Genomic DNA, 19,441 nt, shown 5'->3' on the forward strand with positions numbered 1-19,441 from the left:
GAGCGGAAAAAGAGGCGAAAAGTTGGGGGAAGAAAAGGGTCTATAGATTGACATTCAAAATTCAATGAATACCCGGATAGAACATTTACAAAACCAAATTTGAGTGGGAACAAGAGAGGGAAGAATAATGGGAGAATTAAACATTTCTAACAGCATCCTCCACTGCTTCCTGGCCGTTGTGGTTGCACTGGATTGACTGTATCACGGGATTGCTCGTCGGTTGATTCGGGCATCTGCAAAACTCGAGAAATTTAAGATTTTCAGAAATTTAGGAACGGATAGAAAAAGTACTTAGAAAACTAGTTTTAGAGGATTTTAGTGGGGGAGCGGATGCTTGTGACACAGTTTTTGCGAAATGTCAGACGTAAGTTAGCTATAGAAGTCGTAGCTGGTGGCAGAGAAATTACAAAAGTTAGGCCATCATTTTTTAGTTTTTCTTGATTTTATTAACTCGGCACAGTTCTTACAACTGCGCTCCACAAAAAAGCTCATGAAAAACGCCTCTTTTTCTCTGAGTCTCTCAATTTCGCACACAATTTTCTTCGGTTTCGGTGGAGCGCAGTTGTAAGAAGCTTGCCGTGATAATAATTACTTTCAGACGATCTTTGGGACGAATGGCAAGAAAAATGCATGAAAGCAACCCAGAAAACTGGATTAAAAACAAGAAATGGTGGCCTAACTTTCCCAATTTCTCAGCCCCATCTGAAATTCAAATCTTCTCACCCACGGTACCCAAGAAACCGAAAAACCATCAGTAATCGGTAATATTATGTGCATGGACTGAAAAAGAGAGAACACTTTTGGCTATTTTTGAAAAATGTTTGCAAATTTCCTTATTTTCAAACTTTTTTTCGGAGTATTGTAAACTTGATAAACTTTCGCAGCTAGGCTAAAAAATGAAATTTTGGTTGAAAAATTATGAAGAAAGTATCAAAAATTGACGGGCATGAAGCGGTAAAATTATGCATTTTCGTTGCAATTTATTTGAAAAACTGCTAAAAGTCGGCAGAAATCCATATTATCCATATTAGTACGGCACGCTTCTTACAACCGCGCTCTACCGAAACCTGAGGAAGTTGTGTGCCAAATTGAGAGATTCAGAGAAAAAGAGACCTTTTTCAAGGGAATTCCGGTGGAGCGCAGTTGCAAGAACTGTGCCGAGCAAATGGAAAGATTGATGACCTAACTTTTGGAAACTGTAAAAATCTGAAATTTCTAAATCTCACCTTTGCAAGAATCGCCTCTGCCAAATCATAGAATGCAGTGTCGACATGTACATTCAATTTCGCTGATGTCTCGTGGAAACTGAAAATTTCAAAACTTTCAAAAACTAAATCTCAATGAAAACCAACCGAATTCCATGATCCTGTGCAATTTTCTCTCCTCTTTCTCTACTAACAACTCGTCGATCACTCATATCACATTTATTTCCCAATATCATTTTCACAACATCTTCTGACGCATGTTCATCAATATTCCGCAGCCATTTGGCGATATTATCGAAACTTTTCGCGTTGGTGATATCGTAGACCAACATAATTCCCATTGCGCCACGATAATATGATGTTGTGATTGTGTGGAAACGCTCTTGACCGGCTGTATCCCAAATTTGAAGCTTGATTTTCTTTCCTTTCAGCTCAATTGTTTTGATTTTGAAGTCAATTCCTACAAAAATTCGATATTAAAGTATCAGAAATTGCGCTCCACTGAACATTCTCAATAGAGCGTATTTTCTATGCCAACTAACCAATAGTTGAAATGAACGTCGTATTGAATGCGTCATCCGAGAATCTGTACAGAATACACGTTTTTCCCACTCCGGAATCTCCTATCAACAACAATTTGAAGAGCATATCGTACGGTCGGCGAGCCATTTTTCTGGAAAAATACAAAATGTTTTGAGGGAGGGGAGAAAGTGATGATGAAAAGAAAAAGAGATAAGCAGAAGCACTTGGAGAAAAGCAAACAGAACACTTTTGAGTTGGAGATTTGTGTGTGGGGGTGATGATCAAGAGAACTTGAAGGGGGAACAAAGGGGAAAAGTTTGAAAGTTTGAGAAGTCAGAAAATCATTTTTTGAGTGAAAACTAAAGATTTTGGAGTTCATCGGATAAATCAGCGAAAAACTCAAACTTCTCTAATTTCGGCCTAATTTTTAACCAAAAAATTTTTTTTTCAAAATTTAAGACGAAAAAACTCCGATTTCTTAATGCATGCATAACTAGTTTTTAATTGAAATCTGTGGTATTATCAAAATTTCAATATTTCGTTCAAAATTTTGAAAACTTTGAAATTCCATTTTTTGAATTTTTGAATAACTTCGATTTCGGCTCGGCCCGTGACAAGTTTGGAAAAAACTATCAACATAGAGAAAAAACGGGTAAAAATTCTATAGAAATCAGCTTCTATTTTTGAAATTTGAGGAAAGTTCGAGATTCCGCAAAATTCACCTGGAGTCCGCTCTTCTCCACTCAAAAATGTGTGTTTCATTTCTGATTTAAAACCGAAAATTAGTACAAATAAGTAAATTTCGCACAAATTCGTATGAAAAATGAAAGAAATTCGTTGAATATCAAATAAAAATCGAGAATTTCCCAGAGTTACACGACTCCGGACGCAGAAAAAGTAAGCTCTCAATGAAAATTGATGCAAATTCAGACATGAAATGGCACCAAATTTCCAGGAAAACTATTTTTCCGTTATCAAGTCTATTTGTTGTTATAATCCAAGAAAATCAAGTAAAACTACCAAAAATTCTTGTTTTTCCAGACTTTCTCTAATATTATTCCATTCCGGTGCCTTGTCTCTCCAATCCCTTTTTAAATCTTTTCTATAATTAAATCCTCATTAATCCTGGCTCTAAGGCCACTTTATATGGAACACTGCTCGAAGAAAAATTCAAATAGAGAAAAAGAGAGAAAACGATTAACGGTAATGCTTGCGCGAGCGACACAAATCACATCGATCAGCTGTCCTCTCGTTAATTCTCGAAAAAGGTGAACAGCAGCTGGGCGGGTTGCTTCCTCTCTTTCATGCGAATACACAAAGAGACCATTATAATTGTTATTCAAAAGAAGGATGAAAACGGGAAAAGGTAAGTGAAGGAGAAGATTATTGATTGAAAATGTCCTAAAGTACTGTTTGAAATGTAGAAAAAAGGAGATGAAGTACATAAGTAAACTGCGTCAACGTGTTATCTCAAAGAGTGTTAGCAGCAAAAAAAGAGAGAATTGGCAGGGGGTGTTGCTGATAAGAAAACGGACGATGTGTTCTGGAGATTGAAGGGTATTACTAATTTAATATGAAACGGAATACGAGTTTCGCAACTATTTTTTCTATTTTTAGGCTAGTTTGAATTGAATTTTTCGTTTTTGGGGATTGAAGAAAATTGTTGAAATTTTAGTTTATATATTTTGACTCTGAAAGTTGTATTTTTGAAAATAAAAATAGCTCAATGGTAGCAGGGAGTGATTTATGACACCTAGACACTAGAAGTTTCCACTGACTTGAAAAGTGCATATTTCAGAGTCATAACCAAAAAAAACTGAAATTGAGTAGAAATCTAGAATCAAAGCTTTAGACAGAGAATATCAGATTGCAGATGGATCAAGCCCTTAACTGGATATTTGAAGCAAAAACTCAGATTTTTTTGCACATACCATATAAACTTGCAGGAAAGCTGTTTCTGGAAATAACACGGATTTCTCACAAAAATCCTAAAAATCGGAAAATCTAACTTCAAAATCATTCGTTTCAAGATCCACAGATCAGTTTTGAGAGAAATAAAAAGCAGTTTTTAAAGATCAACATGAACAGCTATATTCCTTAGAAAATTTCTTTCCGGTAGGAGTCATTAAGAACAAGGAAAATAGACAATGACTCATTAATTCCAAATGAAAAATTAGCAATCCTTGCTAGTTCTGCATTCAAAAAATACCCAAAAACGACGACTTCTGTCATCGCTATTCTTCTCTCCAAAAAAGACAAAGCTGTTGACATGGTCAGTCAGTGGTGAATGAAATAGGGGAGGGTGGAATTTTTTTTGAAAGGCCGTTGTCTCGTCTCGGGGACCCCAGAAGACCCCGAAAATAGACGTTTAATTTGATGAGATAGATAGAGAGAGAAAAAGGACTTCTCTAACTGAAAGAGAGACGACAGAGATCGAGAGAGAGGGCGCCCCGGCGTATGTTGAATGGAGGGAAGGGATCGATGGCGAGACAACGAGGAAGATGGATGGAGACGCAGGGAATTTGTACTGACGAGTTGTTGGGTTGAGAAGAGGGGAGAAGAAGAAGGAAACAGAAAATGGGACGACGACGACGACGAAGAGGACGAAGAAGAAAAAAGGGGAAGCTCGGGGAGAGCAGCTTTTCGGACGATGAAACCAAAGGGCAACGCGTGTTGACAGCTCTTTTGTTGGATCATGTGGGGCTCTTCAAGTTTCCGGTGGAGACTGACGGGATTTAAAAAAAGTGCAAAAAACCGAGTTATGAAACGGAAAGAGAAACTTTGGTGAATTTCTACTTGAATTTTTATAAGAAAGGGTGCATCGGCACTAGGAAAAACGGTGAGAATGATTGATCGGTTTACCGGAGTATCAGCGTGGGATCTTGAGCTTACAGAGCACTAAAACTGTCGTTTTCCATTTAATGTAAGCTCAAAATAGATGAAAAACTCAGCTTACTGTTAGACGTGTTACAACCAAATGTTGAGTTTGTGAGCTCACAACATGGCTGATTTTGATATTTGGTCAGTTTTGAGCAATGGAATAGTTTTAAGACCGTTAGAAATGTAAATATATATATATATATAACTTTTGATGATTCTGATGCGGAATACGTAACTGAACATGCTGGAATTTAGAAATGAAGTTCAGGAGATTGTAAGCACTGAAGCTAGTTGACGCTTTCATCCAATTTCTCATCAAGCTCAACCAAAGAGTTTACTTTTCTAGAAAATGTGTAAAATACCACTATAATTTTCAAACTCGTCGAGCAGGAGTGCACCTATATTCAATTCTATAGAATCTTCCAGACGTCTATCAGCTGTAAAACGACGACACGTGGCGAATTTCACAATAATATTGACCTAGAACTTGGGAACTTATGAAATCGGAAAGTTAGGTACAATTTCAACGTCTCAATGATTAAGAAACACAACAGTATCTCAATAACCAAAAAAGTGAAATTTCTCGACCACACCAATCTCTCTGAAGACCAAAATGTCTTCAATAAAAATCGATGAAAACTTGAAATTCTGCACTTAAGATTGCGGGGAATGAAAGTGAGAAAATATGGGAAAGAATGTTTGTTCACTGACTAGGAGAGAGGAAAAGAGGGATTGCGAAATCGACCACTTTGGAACGAAAAGTAGGAAAAGGGGGAGGAGGAGAGAATTGTGAATGACTAATGTTTTGGAAGAAAGCGGGGGAAGATTATTGTTGGAATGTAAGAAAATATGAAGGAAGAACGGGGATGGCGGATTGATTAAAAATTACAAATTTCGTACTGGAAGGGAGGGGGAAATGCGAGAAATGTTTTGGATATGGAGGTTTTTGATTATAAATTGGAAATGCGTGCAGTTTCTTTCTTAAGAACTAAAAACTATCTTGAAAACTGCAACTAGAAAATGCTACGGGGACATTTTTGAAAAATTTTGATGATTTTTTGGAAATTTTTCGAAATTGTTTTGAAAAAGTAAAGTTATAAAAAAATAAAAAGTTCCAATTCCATAAAAAGGTAAATATGTATGATAATTTAGGCATTTTTACTCTAAATTTTCGAAAAATTTCAGAAAATGTTTTTGAAAAATGAGTACATTTTTAATTGAATCCATTATTGAATCCGGGACGGCCGATTTTTTGACAAGCCTGATAATTTGTAAGATTTTTAAATGATTATTTAGTTTCCGGGCTCAGAAAAACTGCAAAATATTCAGAAACATTCGAATATCAATATGTTTTTATCAAAAAATTACAAAATTCCATCGAAAACTATTTAAATTTACATTTTCGATGCTTCAAGACTTTGAAATAGCTCAGAATTTATCGAATTCGTGTGAAAAATCGAAAACAATCACGTTTCATTCATTTAAAATTTAAATAAGCTTGCTTAAGCATCAAATAATGTAAAAACTTGATTTTCTGCAAGTTTATATAATTTCTGAGCCACAAAAAAGATGACCCTACCTTTACTACACATCAATAAATGATTTATTTAACTAGAAAACCAAACAAACTTCCCTCAAAAACACTCAAAATACAGCAAAAAATCGACACGAATCAAAAAGAAGCAAGCGCGCTCCACCGCACACGATTGATTTTGCCGCCAATTCTTCGAATTCAAATCGAAAGAAACATTGTTTTCGCAGTCGGATTTCACGCCTATTTCTCTTTTCTGAAAATCTGCAAAATTATTGTCGAGTGTCATGGGGGACACCAACATCGTGCCGGTTCGAGTACAAAATGTACTCGATATGGAGATTGTTCGACTCAAACTCTGGTCAATTCAGGTAAAATTGAATTTTTTCGGAAAAACTTACTATAAGTGATGTTTTCAGTTTGATGGGAGTATCCGACTCGAAGGATTTGTGAGGAATGAAGATGGCACAATGATGCAAAAAGTTTGTTCCGAACCCATTTGTGTAAGTTACAAAAAATTGAATTTCTTAATAAAAAAATTATTTTTAGAAACGAATGACCGCTACGATGCTTTTCGATATATCCGGTCGATTTTTTGAGTTAGCTGGACAAATCGATAGAGAATATCAGCAAAAGAAGGGAATGCCCAGTCGAGTTATCGATGAATTCACAAATGGTTTCCCTGAAAACTGGGGATTTCTCATCAAATCATGTCTCGGAAATGAGTCAAGAAGTGTCATGAGACCAATACAGGCGGCACCGAGAGAACCATTGAGACAGAGAAATGAGCCTATAGTGACTCTCGCCGATGAGACTGAGCTGAATCTTCGAAAGAATTCTGATGATTTGGAAGCTGAAAATAATAGAAAACGGAGGGAAAGAGAGGAACAAGCGGAGAGAGAACGACAGGAAAGATATCGAGCTGATGAGATGGAGAGAGAACGAATTGCTGCGGAGAAAAAACGACAGGAGGAAGAGGATGCTGATTATACTTTCCGTGCTCCACAATCTCAGAATGGAGAACCGATCACTCCGATACGATTCAAACGAGGAAATGGGCAGAGACAAGGGGTTACGAGATCGGTTTTCGAGAAAACTCCGCAGGTTTGTTGGGAAAATTTGTCAAATTTGATTCGAAATTGCTGTAAAATATTATTCTCCGAGTTTCCTGCCGAAACTTTCCGGCGCGTAACTTGCTAAAAACGCAGTATTATGAGCTGAAAAGTATACCAAAATGTAGATCTCGGCGAGTTCTATGTCCATCACCTACAACGGGCCGGATGTCGGTTCGCTATTGAGCCGCGGGCCGGACTAGAATGGCTTTTTCGATCATTTTCGTGTTTTATGACACCTTTGTCCCGTTCCGTTGTAGGTCACGGACATAGAACTCGCCGAGATCTACATTTTGGTATACTTTTCAGCGCATAATACTGCGTTTTAAGCAAGTTACGCGCCGGCCCGGTTTGCAAGTATATTTTTTCCCTTTATTCAAAATAAAAACAGCTTGAAAAACTTGAAATTTTTAAATTCCATAAATCTTAATTTTTCAGAGAGGGCAGTCATCTTCTGGTCCACTTGCTGCATCAACTCCTCAAGCTCCACCCCCTCAGCCGACTCGACAATGCCAATCTAACATCGAAAATCGAGAACCACCACCACGAGTCGCAGCTCCACCATCCCCAATACGTCAACCACCAGCTCCTCAACCACCGATTCGTGAGCCTCAATTCGCCAACGATGACGATTTATTCGCTGTTCCGAAAATACCGCCACCAAAGATTTCTCGTGGATCCGCTGGAAATAGCGGAGGAAATATAGATTTCCTTGATGAAATGGATGCTCTATTCGATACGGTTTACATAGATAAAACTCCGAAGAGAGATGTCAAACCGAAGCGACCAGCGTCTCCATCTCCGGAACGTCGTCGTTATTCTCCTATGCCAAGAGATCGGGAAATGGGATATAATGATGAGTTCGAATCGTCACGTCGTGGTGGAAGATATCCGAGTGAATCGAGTAATATGAGTCGGATGAGCAGACGGGATGAGACGTACAGAAGAAATGATGGAGGAATGGGAAGGGATGAGTCGAGAATGAGTAGAAAGAGGGGATATGTAAGTTGACGGGTTGGGAACCGAATCTGTCAAGGTTTTGGTGAAATTTTCCATCAGAAAACTGGTTTTACAAGGGAAGTCTTTTGAGACGCGGCTTTCAAATGATCTCTAAATTTGGTTATAGGTACTTTCGACTGCGGAGATTCTATTTTTGCAGTCAAAACCGGATGTCTTTGCGAGCAGAGTTGTGAGCTAGGAAACTTTTCAGACGGTTAATTTTTTTCACATGGAATTCCACATCGACCGCATATACGACACCGCGTGGTTCCATTTGTGTTCCCCAGTGGTTTAACTGTGCTCGGTTGAAAGCAGAACATCTTGTGTATACTATTTGCTGTCTTGGAATTCCATGAACAAAGCTTAACCATATGAAAAGTTTGAGAGCTCATAACTCGGTTCGCAGAGACATTTAGCAGGTTTTGACTGCAAAAATGGATTTCCCGTAGTCGAAAGTACCTACTACCAAATTTATATATATTTCGGAAGCCACCTCTCCAAAGACTTCCCGTGTAAGAAATGTCTGGGATATAAAATTCAATTCAAAATCATTGTCTTCCTCCTCATTTTCCTACTTATTTCTTTTTAGGACCAATCCCCTGACGATATGGAATACCAACGTCGACGTGAAGACCATTACCGCCGTCCTGACTACTATCCTCCTCGTGATTCACGACAAGATTCTAAGCGATACCGCCCACGAGAGAATTCCTCGTCTTCTGGAAGATCCGCATCCGTTCGATTTGCAGATGACTATCAGAGAAATCGTGGAAATCCAAAAAACTTCCGAGATTCTGAAGACTCTTTTTCACGAGACCCACGATTCTATTACGAGAACAACCGAAGAGGAGAACCGCCTGAATACCGTGAGGATACCCGCAAGCTTAACGATATTTTGAGAAAAGAGAGGGAATTGGTGGCACGTCTTCAGAATATTAAGAGCAATACGACGACAAACACCAATACTACACGTCGAGTAACGTATTCATCTGAAGAGGATGAAATGGCTGATGAATGGGAACGAGAGAATCAAGAGATTATGGATAACTCGATGATGTTCGGAGATGGAATTTCCAAAAAGGGGAGGAGAAGTGGACCAGGGCGTCCTCCGCAGAGAAAGGTTTGTTTCGTTTCACAGGATGATCAGTTTCTGCCAAAACTGATAGTTTTTGTACTTTCTTTTTTTTTAAATCCACTCTTTTAGGGTTATTCTGGTCATGTAAAAATGTATTTTAATACATATTTTACCTTATTCACGAACCTTGAAAAATGTTTTTAAAACATGTTTTCTCCCATTTTTTCCCTTTTCCTACACTTTTTGCCCCGCTTTTCTACAGTTTTCCGTCATAATTTCGGCAGTGAACACCAAAAAGCTTAAAGGCGCATTGAATTAATGAATTTGGATATCTCAACGCGCGCGCAGCATCCTTTTTGATGTCCACTGCTGAATTGATGACGGAAAACTAGAAAAATGGTACAAAAAGTAGAAAAACGGAAAAAAATCATAGATAAATGGGAGAAAACTTGTTTAAAAAATGCATTTTTCACCGGTCGTAAGGTAAAATATGTATTAAAATACGTTTTTACGTGACCTGAATAACCCCATTTGAAATTTTCAACCGAAAAAACTCAAATTCTTTAGTTTTAGCACTTTCCGGATAAAATTTGACCGAAAAGTTAAATTTTCTGATGAAATCTATCAATTTTCGAAAAAAAATCAATTGAATTAGTTAAAGTTTCACAGAATGCTTGCTCAAAAATGTATAACAAGATAAATTGTGATATTTTCAGTCGAAAATCTCAATTTTCATGTTTTCTTTTCATAAAACATCATTTTCCACGCTTTTATTGAAAAAACTCCAAAAATTTATCATTTCTAACAATTCCAATGGCCCCTCGACTACGTCCTCGTCTCACCAAAATAAATTATTTTAAGCCGAAAGAACAACCGAAACCAAAATCCCAATCCCAGCCAAAACGCCGAAACCAAAATCAATCGAAACCGAGACGTTATGATCCAGTGGAAACCGACGATCTGAATGATAGTATCGCCTCGAATCGTCCTCGCCGTGCGTGTGTAACCCCGTCGCCAGTGGTTCCGAAGAAAATCATTTGGCCAAAGAAAGATTTGGATCGATTGAAACGAACGATTGAGGTAAAGAAACCGACTGGATCAGAGGCTGATTGGATTGAAATTGCGAGACTTTTGGCGAAAAATGGCGTTGATGGAGAAGCAGTGAAACAGGCGGCGATTACAAAACTGAAATGGAAGGAGCCGAGAGATCAGGAGACGATTCAACGAGAAGAAGAAGAAGAGACGAAGAGAAGACGTGGAGTGAATGCGAGAGTGAAGGAAGGAGTGAAGTTGCAGGAGGAATTGAGAAGAGGAGCGACTCATCAGAAGAGAGCTGAAGACGTGAGAGTTGAGACAACGGCAGAAGACATCCAACCAGATGATTTGGCTGCTGATCAGTCGTTGTTGGCTATGGCGACACCGGTGGCTACGAAGAAGAGAGGAGGAACTAGAGCATCGATTATGCCGATGCCTGTGGAGGATTCACCGATTGTGAGGGGGTAAGTAGGGAGGGAATTACGATTTTTCGTCATATAGACGAAGTGTGAAAATCAACACCAATTATTCCAGATCCAGAAACAACTCCACATTCAACTCTCCAACTCTCAACCAGACGAAAGCCAAAGAAGTCGAGACGACACTCCGATACGTCCATCAGTTGTCAATGGTTCAGGCTCGACCGGCTTCTCGAAACAATACTTCTTATATGAATAAGTCTTCGGTAATTCTGAAATTCTAGTTTTTCCTTATATCAAAGCAAACGTTACAGACTCGCGGTGGTGGCAGCAAGAACACAAGTATGTCACTGGAACAAGGAGTCAAAAAAGCGATGAAAATAATCAATCGTGGAACTACAATACATGAGGATGATGAAGAAGAGGAGGAGTCGGAGACGGAAGATGAAGATAACTCCGAAGATTTGGAAGAGTATTAAAGATTATCACTACTAGTTTATTAATTTCTCAGTTTGCTCACATTTTTTATACAATTACGATTTCAATCTGTGAATAAGGGTTCCGCCTGAATAAACGAAATAATCGAAAAGAGAAATTTTCCAATTTATTGCCCAAGAACTTTTGAATTGAATGAGAAAAATAAATAAATGATTCTGTATGATCTCGACCTCTTATTCTACAAAAAACAGTCGTTTTTCATATAGTATATGCTCAAAATTGATGAAAAACTCAGCTTATGGGGCTATACACGTCCGAAAAACAACAGTTTTTTTTTCGTTTTTCGCCGTTTTCTCAGGAATCGAGGGAAAAAAACGTTTTTTCTTGACGTTAATAGCACCATTAGACGTGCTACAACCCAAAATTTGAGGTTTTGAGCTCACTGCCAAGCCTAATATGTCGATATTTGGTTAGTTTTGAGCAATGGAATAGATTTAAGACCAATAGAAATGTATATATTCAACATTTTTGATTCAGACTTAATATAGAGGAGTTTGTAAGCATTGAAACGAGTAAACTTTGTGTACAATACCTAACACGGTCGACCCAAAGAGCTCACTTTTCCAGAAAATGTGCAGGATACCACTCTAATTTTCAAAGCCAGTGAGAATCCTATAGAAAACGACACGTGGCGAAAAAAAAGTGGATATACGTTCATTTTTATCCCACGTGGTCCACGTGTTTTTTTCGTACACCGCGTGGCCCACGTGTTTGTAGTAGCAGTTCGTTTTTATTAGGATTTCGTATTTATTTCGATATATGGAAGACTCCAGGATGGATCACGAGGCAAGTAGGGGTCATTGGGGCATGTGCGAACTCTATCGAGGGTGATTATGGATACATAGACTAGTTGCTAAATTCTGCACTTAAGATTGCGGAGAATGAAAGTGAGGAAATATGGGAAAGAATGTTTGTTCACTGACTAGGAAAGAGGAAAAGAGGGATTGCGAAGAAAATATGCAAAAATAGATCGAAAATGGTTGAAAATCTGTTTCGCGCCAGAAAAAAACTCTGCGTCTCTCGCCGATACTCTCTCGTTTGCGGTGGGGCGCAGTTGTAAGAGGGGGTGGGCCGCTAATAGCTGACTGAAACTGGTTGATTTCATGAAATGCGAATAATTTTTATAATTTTGCCGGTATCTTAGAGGGTGCCGCTACTTTTTTGTGAAAAAATTATAGCGAAATTCCTTCGTCTGAAAAAAAAATAATTCGGGAAAAAACCGCGCGGCTACGTTGCGAAACAGACTCCGCCCATTTTCCACGGAAAATTTCTTCCACGGAATTTGCAGGGCCTCGCTGCTAATATTTCTTTATTAACTCATCTGAACATCTGCAAAATTATAGTCGAGCTTCACGGTGAACAGCAATGTGCCGGTTCAAGTACGAAATGTACTCGATATGGAGACCGTGCGACTCCAACTCTGGACAATTCAGGTAAAATTGAGTTTTTTCGGAAAAACCAACTATAAGTGATGTTTTCAGTTTGATGGGAGTATCCGACTCGAAGGATATGTGAGGAATGAAGATGGCACAATGCAAAAAGCGTGTTCCGAACCTATTTGTGTAAGTTACAAAGAATTGAATTACTCAATCAAAATATAATATTTTTTAGAAAAGAATCGGGGCTACGGTGCTTTTCGATATATCCGCCCGATTTTTTGAGTTAGCTGGACAAATCGATAGAGAATATCAACAAAAGAAGGGAATGCCCTGTAGAGTTATCGATGAATTCACAAATGGATTCCCAAAAAACTGGAGACTTCTCATCAAATCATGTTTCGGAAATGAGTCAAGAAGTGTCATGAGACCAGTACAGGCGGCACCGAGAGAACCATTGAGACAGAGAAATGAGCCTATAGTGACTCTCGCCGATGAGACTGAGCTGAATCTTCGAAAGAATTCTGATGATACGGAAGCTGAAAATAATAGAAAACGAAGGGAAAGAGAGGAACAAGCGGAGAAAGAACGGCAGGAAAGATATCGAGCTGATGAGATGGAGAGGGAACGAATTGCAGCGGAGAAAAAACGACAGGAGGAAGAGGACGCCGATTATACTTTCCGTGCTCCACAATCTCTGAATGGAGAACCGATCACTCCGATACGATTCATACGAGGAAATGGGCAGAGACAAGGGGTTACGAGATCGGTTTTCGAGAAAACTCCGCAGGTTTGTTGGAAAGCTGGAAAATTTGATTAGAAATGGCTCTAAAAACCATACCCGCAAACCGGGCCAACACGGGCGGCTCATAACTTACGTCAAACTCAATATTATGAGCTGAAGAATATGCTAGTCGTTATTATGTCGTGTGCTTGGAAAAAGTGCCAAATCACGCGAAAATGGCCAGGCGCTATGGGAGTTGGGGGGGGGGGGGGCCACTCAAAAAAAATTTTTGGGGGATTCCGAATCAGTGTGCTGAAAGAAGGACAAAGCTTACACAATGAGTGTGATTCTTGTGAGGGACCACTTTTCACTATTCTCTTAGGCTTAGGTTTCTTGGAAATTCGGAAAATTGACAAATTAATAGTTTTTGTCAATTTTTTTTTCCCGAATTTCTAAGAAACCTAAGCCTAAGAAAAAGGTTAAATAACAAAAAAGTGTCTCTCACACGTCTTCAGCCTCACACCTTCAGCCAAAAATCTGCCTAAAAATTCGAAAATTAGAGTGCCCCCCCCCCCCAACTCCCTTAGCGCCAATGGCCAAAAAAGCCATTCTAGCCCGGCCCGTGGCACATAACCGAATAGCCATTCGGCCCGTAGTATGCCACAGACATAGAACTCGCCGAAATCTACATTTTGGGATATTTTTCAGCTCATAATATTGAGTTTGGCGCAAGTTACGACCCGGTTTGCAAGTATGATTTTTTTTCATTCCACAAAATCTTAATTTTTCAGACACGACAATCTGGTCCTCTTGCTGCATCAACTCCTAAAGCTCCACCACCTCCGCCACCTCAGCAACGCCTATCTAACATCGAAAACCGAGAACCACCACCACGAGTCGTAGCTCCACCATCCCCAATACGTCAACCACCAGCTCCTCAACCACCGATTCGTGAGCCTCAATTCGCCAACGATGACGATTTATTCGCTGTTCCGAAAATACCGCCACCAAAGATTCCTCGTGGATCCGCTGGAAATAGCGGAGGAAATATAGATTTCCTTGATGAGAATCTTCGAAAGAATTCTGATGATTCGGATTCTGAACATACGAGAAAACGAAGGGAAAGAGAGGAACAAGCGGAGAGAGAACGACAGGAAAGATATCGAACCGATGAGATGGAGAGGGAACGAATTGCTGCGGAGAAAAAGCGACAGGAGGAAGAGGACGCCGATTATACGTTCCGTGCTCCACAGTCTCTGAATGGAGAACCGATCACTCCAATACGGTTCAAACGAGGAAATGGGCAGAGACAAGGGGTTACGAGATCGGTTTTCGAGAAAACTCCGCAGGTTTGTTGGGAAAATCTGGCAAATTTGATTCGAAATGGCTCTAAAAACCATACCCGCAAACCGAAATCTACATTTTGGGATATTTTTAAAATCTTTATGATTCAGAGAGGACAATCTGGCCCACTTGCTGCATCAACTCCTCTAGCTCCACCCCCTCAGCCAACTCGACAACGCCAATCTAACATCGAAAATCGAGAACCACCACCACGAGTCGCAGCTCCACCATCCCCAGTACGTCATCAACCACCAGCTCCACAGCCACCGATTCGTGAGCCTCAATTCGCCAACGATGACGATTTATTCGCTGTTCCGAAAATACCGCCGCCAAAGATTCCTCGTGGATCCGCTGGAAATGACGGAGGAAATATAGATTTCCTTGATGAAATGGATGTTCTATTCGATATGGTTTACATTAGAAAGAGGGTACATGTAAGTTGATTTGGCTGAATATTCCCTTTAGATAATTGGTTTTACTAGAAAGTGTTTCAGACGTAATTTTTCTATTAATAGAATATGAGCCAATTTGAAAGGCCGAGTTACGTCTGGAACACTTTCTAGTTAGAAGTTTTTGGGTTAGAGAATTCAATTCAAAATCATTGTCCTCTTCCCCACTTTCCTACTTCTTTCTTTTAGGACCACTCCCCTGACGATATGGAATACCAACGTCGACAGGAAGACTATTACCGCCCTCCTGACTACTATCCTGATTCACGACAAGATTCTAAGCGATACCGGCCACGAGAGAATTCCTCGTCTTCTGGAAGATCCGCATCCGTTCGATTTGCAGATGACTATCAGAGAAATCGTGGAAATTCGAGGGATCCGAGAGATTTCAGAGATCCAAGAGACTCTTTTTCACGAGACCCACGATTCTATTACGAGAGCAACCAAAGAGGAGGAGAACCGTCTAAAGACCGTGATACCCGCAAGCTTAACGATATTTTGAGACAAGAGAGGGAATTGGTGGCACGTCTTCAGAATAATAAGCCAACGACGTCTAACAATACCACTACACGTCGAGTAAGGTTCACACCCGAAGTGGATGAAATGGCTGATGAATGGAAGCGAGAGAATCAAGTTAGTACAACGCTCTATTAGTTGATATTAGCACGGCACGATTCTTACAATCGTGCTCTACCGAAACCGAAGAAAATTGTGTGCGAAACTGAGAGACTTAGAGAAAAAGAGACATTTTTCAAGGGGTTTTCGGTAGAGCGCGGTTGTAAGAACTGTATAGGAAAAATCAGTATTTTCACAAAACGAACATCTTTTTCCACGTTTCATCAACAAAAAAATTCCAAAAATGCATCATTTCTAACAATTCCAATGGCCCCTCTACTACGCCCTTGTCTCACGAAAATGAATTATTTCCAGCCGAAAGAACAACCGAAACGTCCGAAATCCCAATCCCAGCCAAAACGTCGAAACCAAAACGTCGAAACTAGTATCGCCTCGAATCGTCCACGTCGTGCGTGTGTAACCTCGCCAGTGTTTCCGAAGAACATCATTTGGATAAAGAAAGATTTTGATCGATTGAAACGAACGATTGAGTTAAAGAAACCGACTGGATCAGAGGCTGATTGGACTGAAATTGCGAGACTTTTGGCGAAAAATGGCGTTGATGGAGAAGCAGTGAAACTGATGGCGATTAAAAAACTGAAATGGGAGGAGCCAGTCAATACTTCTTCTATGAATAAGTCTTCGGTAATTCTGAAATTCTATTGTTTCTTTATATCAAAGAAAACGTTACAGACTCGCGGTGGTGGTAGCAAGAACACAATTATGTCACTGGAACAAGGAGTCAAAAAAGCGATGAAAATAATCAATCGTGGAACTACTATACATGAGGATGACGAAGAAGAGGAGTCGGAGTCGGAAGATGAAAATGACTCCGAAGATTTGGAAGAGAATTAAAGATTATCACATCACTACTAGCTTATTAATTTACAATTACGATTCCAATCTATGAATAAGGGTTTCTTCTGAATAAAAGAAATAAGAAAAAATTTCCAATTTATTGCCCAATAATTTTTTGAGAAAAATAAATAAATGATTCTGTATGATCTCGACCTCTTATTCTACAAAAAACCTGTAGAGGATGAGTGAATGGTACATGAACTATATTCAAGCCTTTTGCTGATATTCAGTATCCACAAGTTTAGCAATGGTGTTGAGTTGAATATTGGATGTTCCCTCGTAAATTGTTCCGATTTTCGAGTCACGATAGAACTTTTCGACGGGGAATTCTTTAGTGAAACCGACGCCTCCGAGCCATTCGACGCATCTCGAGGTGGCGGTGGTGGCGACCTGGAAATGAGAAAAAACTCAACTTTTTTGCAAATTTCGGGAGAAAAATAAGATGGAAATCGACACTTTCGATAAATAACTTTGAAATATCAGTTTTCACAAACCTGAGAAGCGAAAAGTTTCGCCATAGCCGCCTCACGAACGAATGGAAGACCGTTCTCCTTCATACGAGCAGCGTTGTAGACCAAGAGACGGGCGGCCTCGATTTCCATACGAACCTGTCCGATTTGGTGTTGCATTCCCTGAAAAATATCAATATATTTGTGAGGTAATTATAGTATTTTATAAGCTCAGTTCCTACAACTGCGCTCTACCGAAATTTCCTTGAAAAAGGTCTCTTCTTCTCTAAATCTCTCAATTTTGCACACAATTTCCTTCGGTTTCGGTAGAGCGCGGTTGTAAGAAGCGTGTCGTGCTAATAGCTACCTGGAAATCGATAAGTCTCTTTCCGAACTGTTCTCTCTGCTGGAGATATGGAATCGTCTGATCGAAACATCCTTGAGCCAATCCAAGCATCTGGGCTCCGATTCCGATTCTTCCGGCGTTGAGGCACTCGATCGCGTATTTATAGCCTAGAAATGGAGGATTTTTAAAACTTTATAGGCTTAGACTCGTACCTTTTCCGTATTCTCCCAAAATGGCTGACTTGTGAACTCGAACATTATCGAAATGAACGGAGCAAGTGGACGACGCACGGATACCCAATTTGTCTTCTTTCTTTCCAACAGACACTCCTTCCTGGTTACGATCAACAAGGAAACAAGTGATTCCTTTGTATCCCTTTCCTGGCTCAGCATTGGCGAACACCAGGAAGAATTGGGCGTGTCCCGCATTGGTAATCCACATTTTTGATCCAGAAATCACGAAATCGTCTCCGTCTTTCTTGGCAGTGGTCTTCAGAGCAAACGCATCTGAACCTGATCCAGTTTCAGAGAGAGCGAATGATCCGATGGCTTCTGTCACGATTTTTGGGAGATATTTCTGCTTTTGTTCCTCGTTTCCGAGTTGGATGATGAGTGGAGCGACGAGAGTATTCTGGACGTCGACGAAGACGGAGACAGATGGATCCACTTTTGCGAGTTCCTCGATGACCAAGACGGCATCGAAGAATGAGGATCCTGGCCCACCGTACTTCTCTGGGATCTCGATTCCCATTAACTGGAAAAATAATGGTTTGATTGCTGGTTGTGAAAGTTATAAAAGTCTCTATAAATTTGGTTATAGGTACTTTCGACCATGGGAAATCCATTTCTGCCATCAAAATCTGCCAAATGTCTCTGCGAGACGAGTTATGAGCTCTCAAACTTTTCATATGGTTAAGCTTTTTTACATGGAATTCCAAATCGGCAAATAGCACGAATACATGTGAACCGCTGGCGAACACAAATGAAACCGCGCGGTGGCGTATACGGGAACGATTTGGAATTCCATGTGGAAAAGCTTAAAGTTTGAGAGCTCATAACTCGTCTCGCAGAGACATTTAGCAGGTTTTGACTGCAAAAATGGACTCCCCGCAGTCGAAAGTACCTAAAACCAAATTTATAGATCGCTTGAATGCCGCGTCTCCAAAGAATTCTCTTCGTAAACCGACACCTTGCCCGTCTCTTCCCCACGAGACTCATATCAAATCGTACCCCATTCTCAAAAGTTCCCGTAATCACAGATTGATGCATCTGTGACTTGTCGTCCATCTCGCGAACCAACGGTTTGATGACATTGACAGCGAAACGGCGGACTGTATCCACAATGGAAATCTCTTGCTCGGAGAGCTGTTGAAGTGGTGATGGGACGTGTCCATCGACTTGGGTCCGTGGTTTTGTGGACATTGATGACGTCGCGGAAACGAGTGGAGCAGCCGAACGGCCGATGAGAAGGGAACGGGAGAGAGAGGACATCCTGGAAGAGAAATTTTGGATAAAAATGGGGAAAAATGAGAAGGACTGCGTGGAGAAATATGATGAGAGTAGATGAATAATTGAGTATTTTGGCGGGTATCTTGGCACGAAAATTGGGATTTTTCAGGCTGCCAAAAAAATATACTTGCAAACCGGGCCGTCGTGTAACTCGCTTCAAACTTAATCTTAGGACGTCATTACTACACTTTTAAACTGAAATTCTGAATATTAACCACTTTCCATTTTGAAATTAGGCTTCTCGGAAGTACAAGCGTTATTCAGCTGAGAACAGCGCATGCCCTTGAAGGCTCTCCCCCCGTCAAATCAAATTACCAACCAAAAAAAAAGAAGGACGACTAGACTCTTTTTCCAATTAAATACTCTACAATTCCTCGAGTATTTATACCCTCTTAGGACCCTCCGAGTGAACAATGATGTTAGGAAAAGTTACGAATTTTCCAAAGTGAACAATGATCTATCGATAAGAACAACAAAAAATATATGAAGAAGGAGA

The 19,441-nt window shown here is 40.0% G+C and overlaps 3 protein-coding genes across 3 annotated transcripts; 1 reads left to right on the forward strand and 2 right to left on the reverse strand.

Moving 5' to 3' along the window:
- Window positions 1-146: 146 nt before the first annotated feature.
- On the reverse strand, window positions 147-1,874 carry GCK72_002811 (uncharacterized protein; the record flags this gene model as incomplete). Its single annotated transcript, XM_003099687.2, has 4 exons — window positions 147-233; window positions 1,227-1,305; window positions 1,353-1,665; window positions 1,748-1,874. The coding sequence occupies 4 exons, from the start codon at window positions 1,872-1,874 to the stop codon at window positions 147-149; spliced, it is 606 nt and encodes a 201-aa protein (XP_003099735.1).
- A 4,551-nt stretch (window positions 1,875-6,425) lies between these two features.
- Window positions 6,426-11,257, forward strand: GCK72_002812 (uncharacterized protein; the record flags this gene model as incomplete). The annotated part of the gene is made up of 8 exons (XM_053723624.1): window positions 6,426-6,509; window positions 6,558-6,641; window positions 6,688-7,242; window positions 7,689-8,252; window positions 8,839-9,369; window positions 10,186-10,823; window positions 10,894-11,044; window positions 11,093-11,257. 8 exons carry the CDS (start codon window positions 6,426-6,428, stop codon window positions 11,255-11,257), a joined length of 2,772 nt encoding a protein of 923 aa, XP_053592269.1.
- Window positions 11,258-16,849: 5,592 nt separating this feature from the next.
- GCK72_002813 (uncharacterized protein) lies at window positions 16,850-18,927 on the reverse strand (the record flags this gene model as incomplete). Its single annotated transcript, XM_053723625.1, has 5 exons — window positions 16,850-17,032; window positions 17,137-17,274; window positions 17,459-17,604; window positions 17,650-18,190; window positions 18,667-18,927. The coding sequence occupies 5 exons, from the start codon at window positions 18,925-18,927 to the stop codon at window positions 16,850-16,852; spliced, it is 1,269 nt and encodes a 422-aa protein (XP_053592270.1).
- Window positions 18,928-19,441: the final 514 nt, after the last annotated feature.

This window comes from Caenorhabditis remanei, chromosome I (genome assembly GCF_010183535.1).
Source record: "Caenorhabditis remanei strain PX506 chromosome I, whole genome shotgun sequence".
Classification (NCBI taxonomy): Eukaryota; Metazoa; Nematoda; class Chromadorea; order Rhabditida; family Rhabditidae; genus Caenorhabditis; species Caenorhabditis remanei.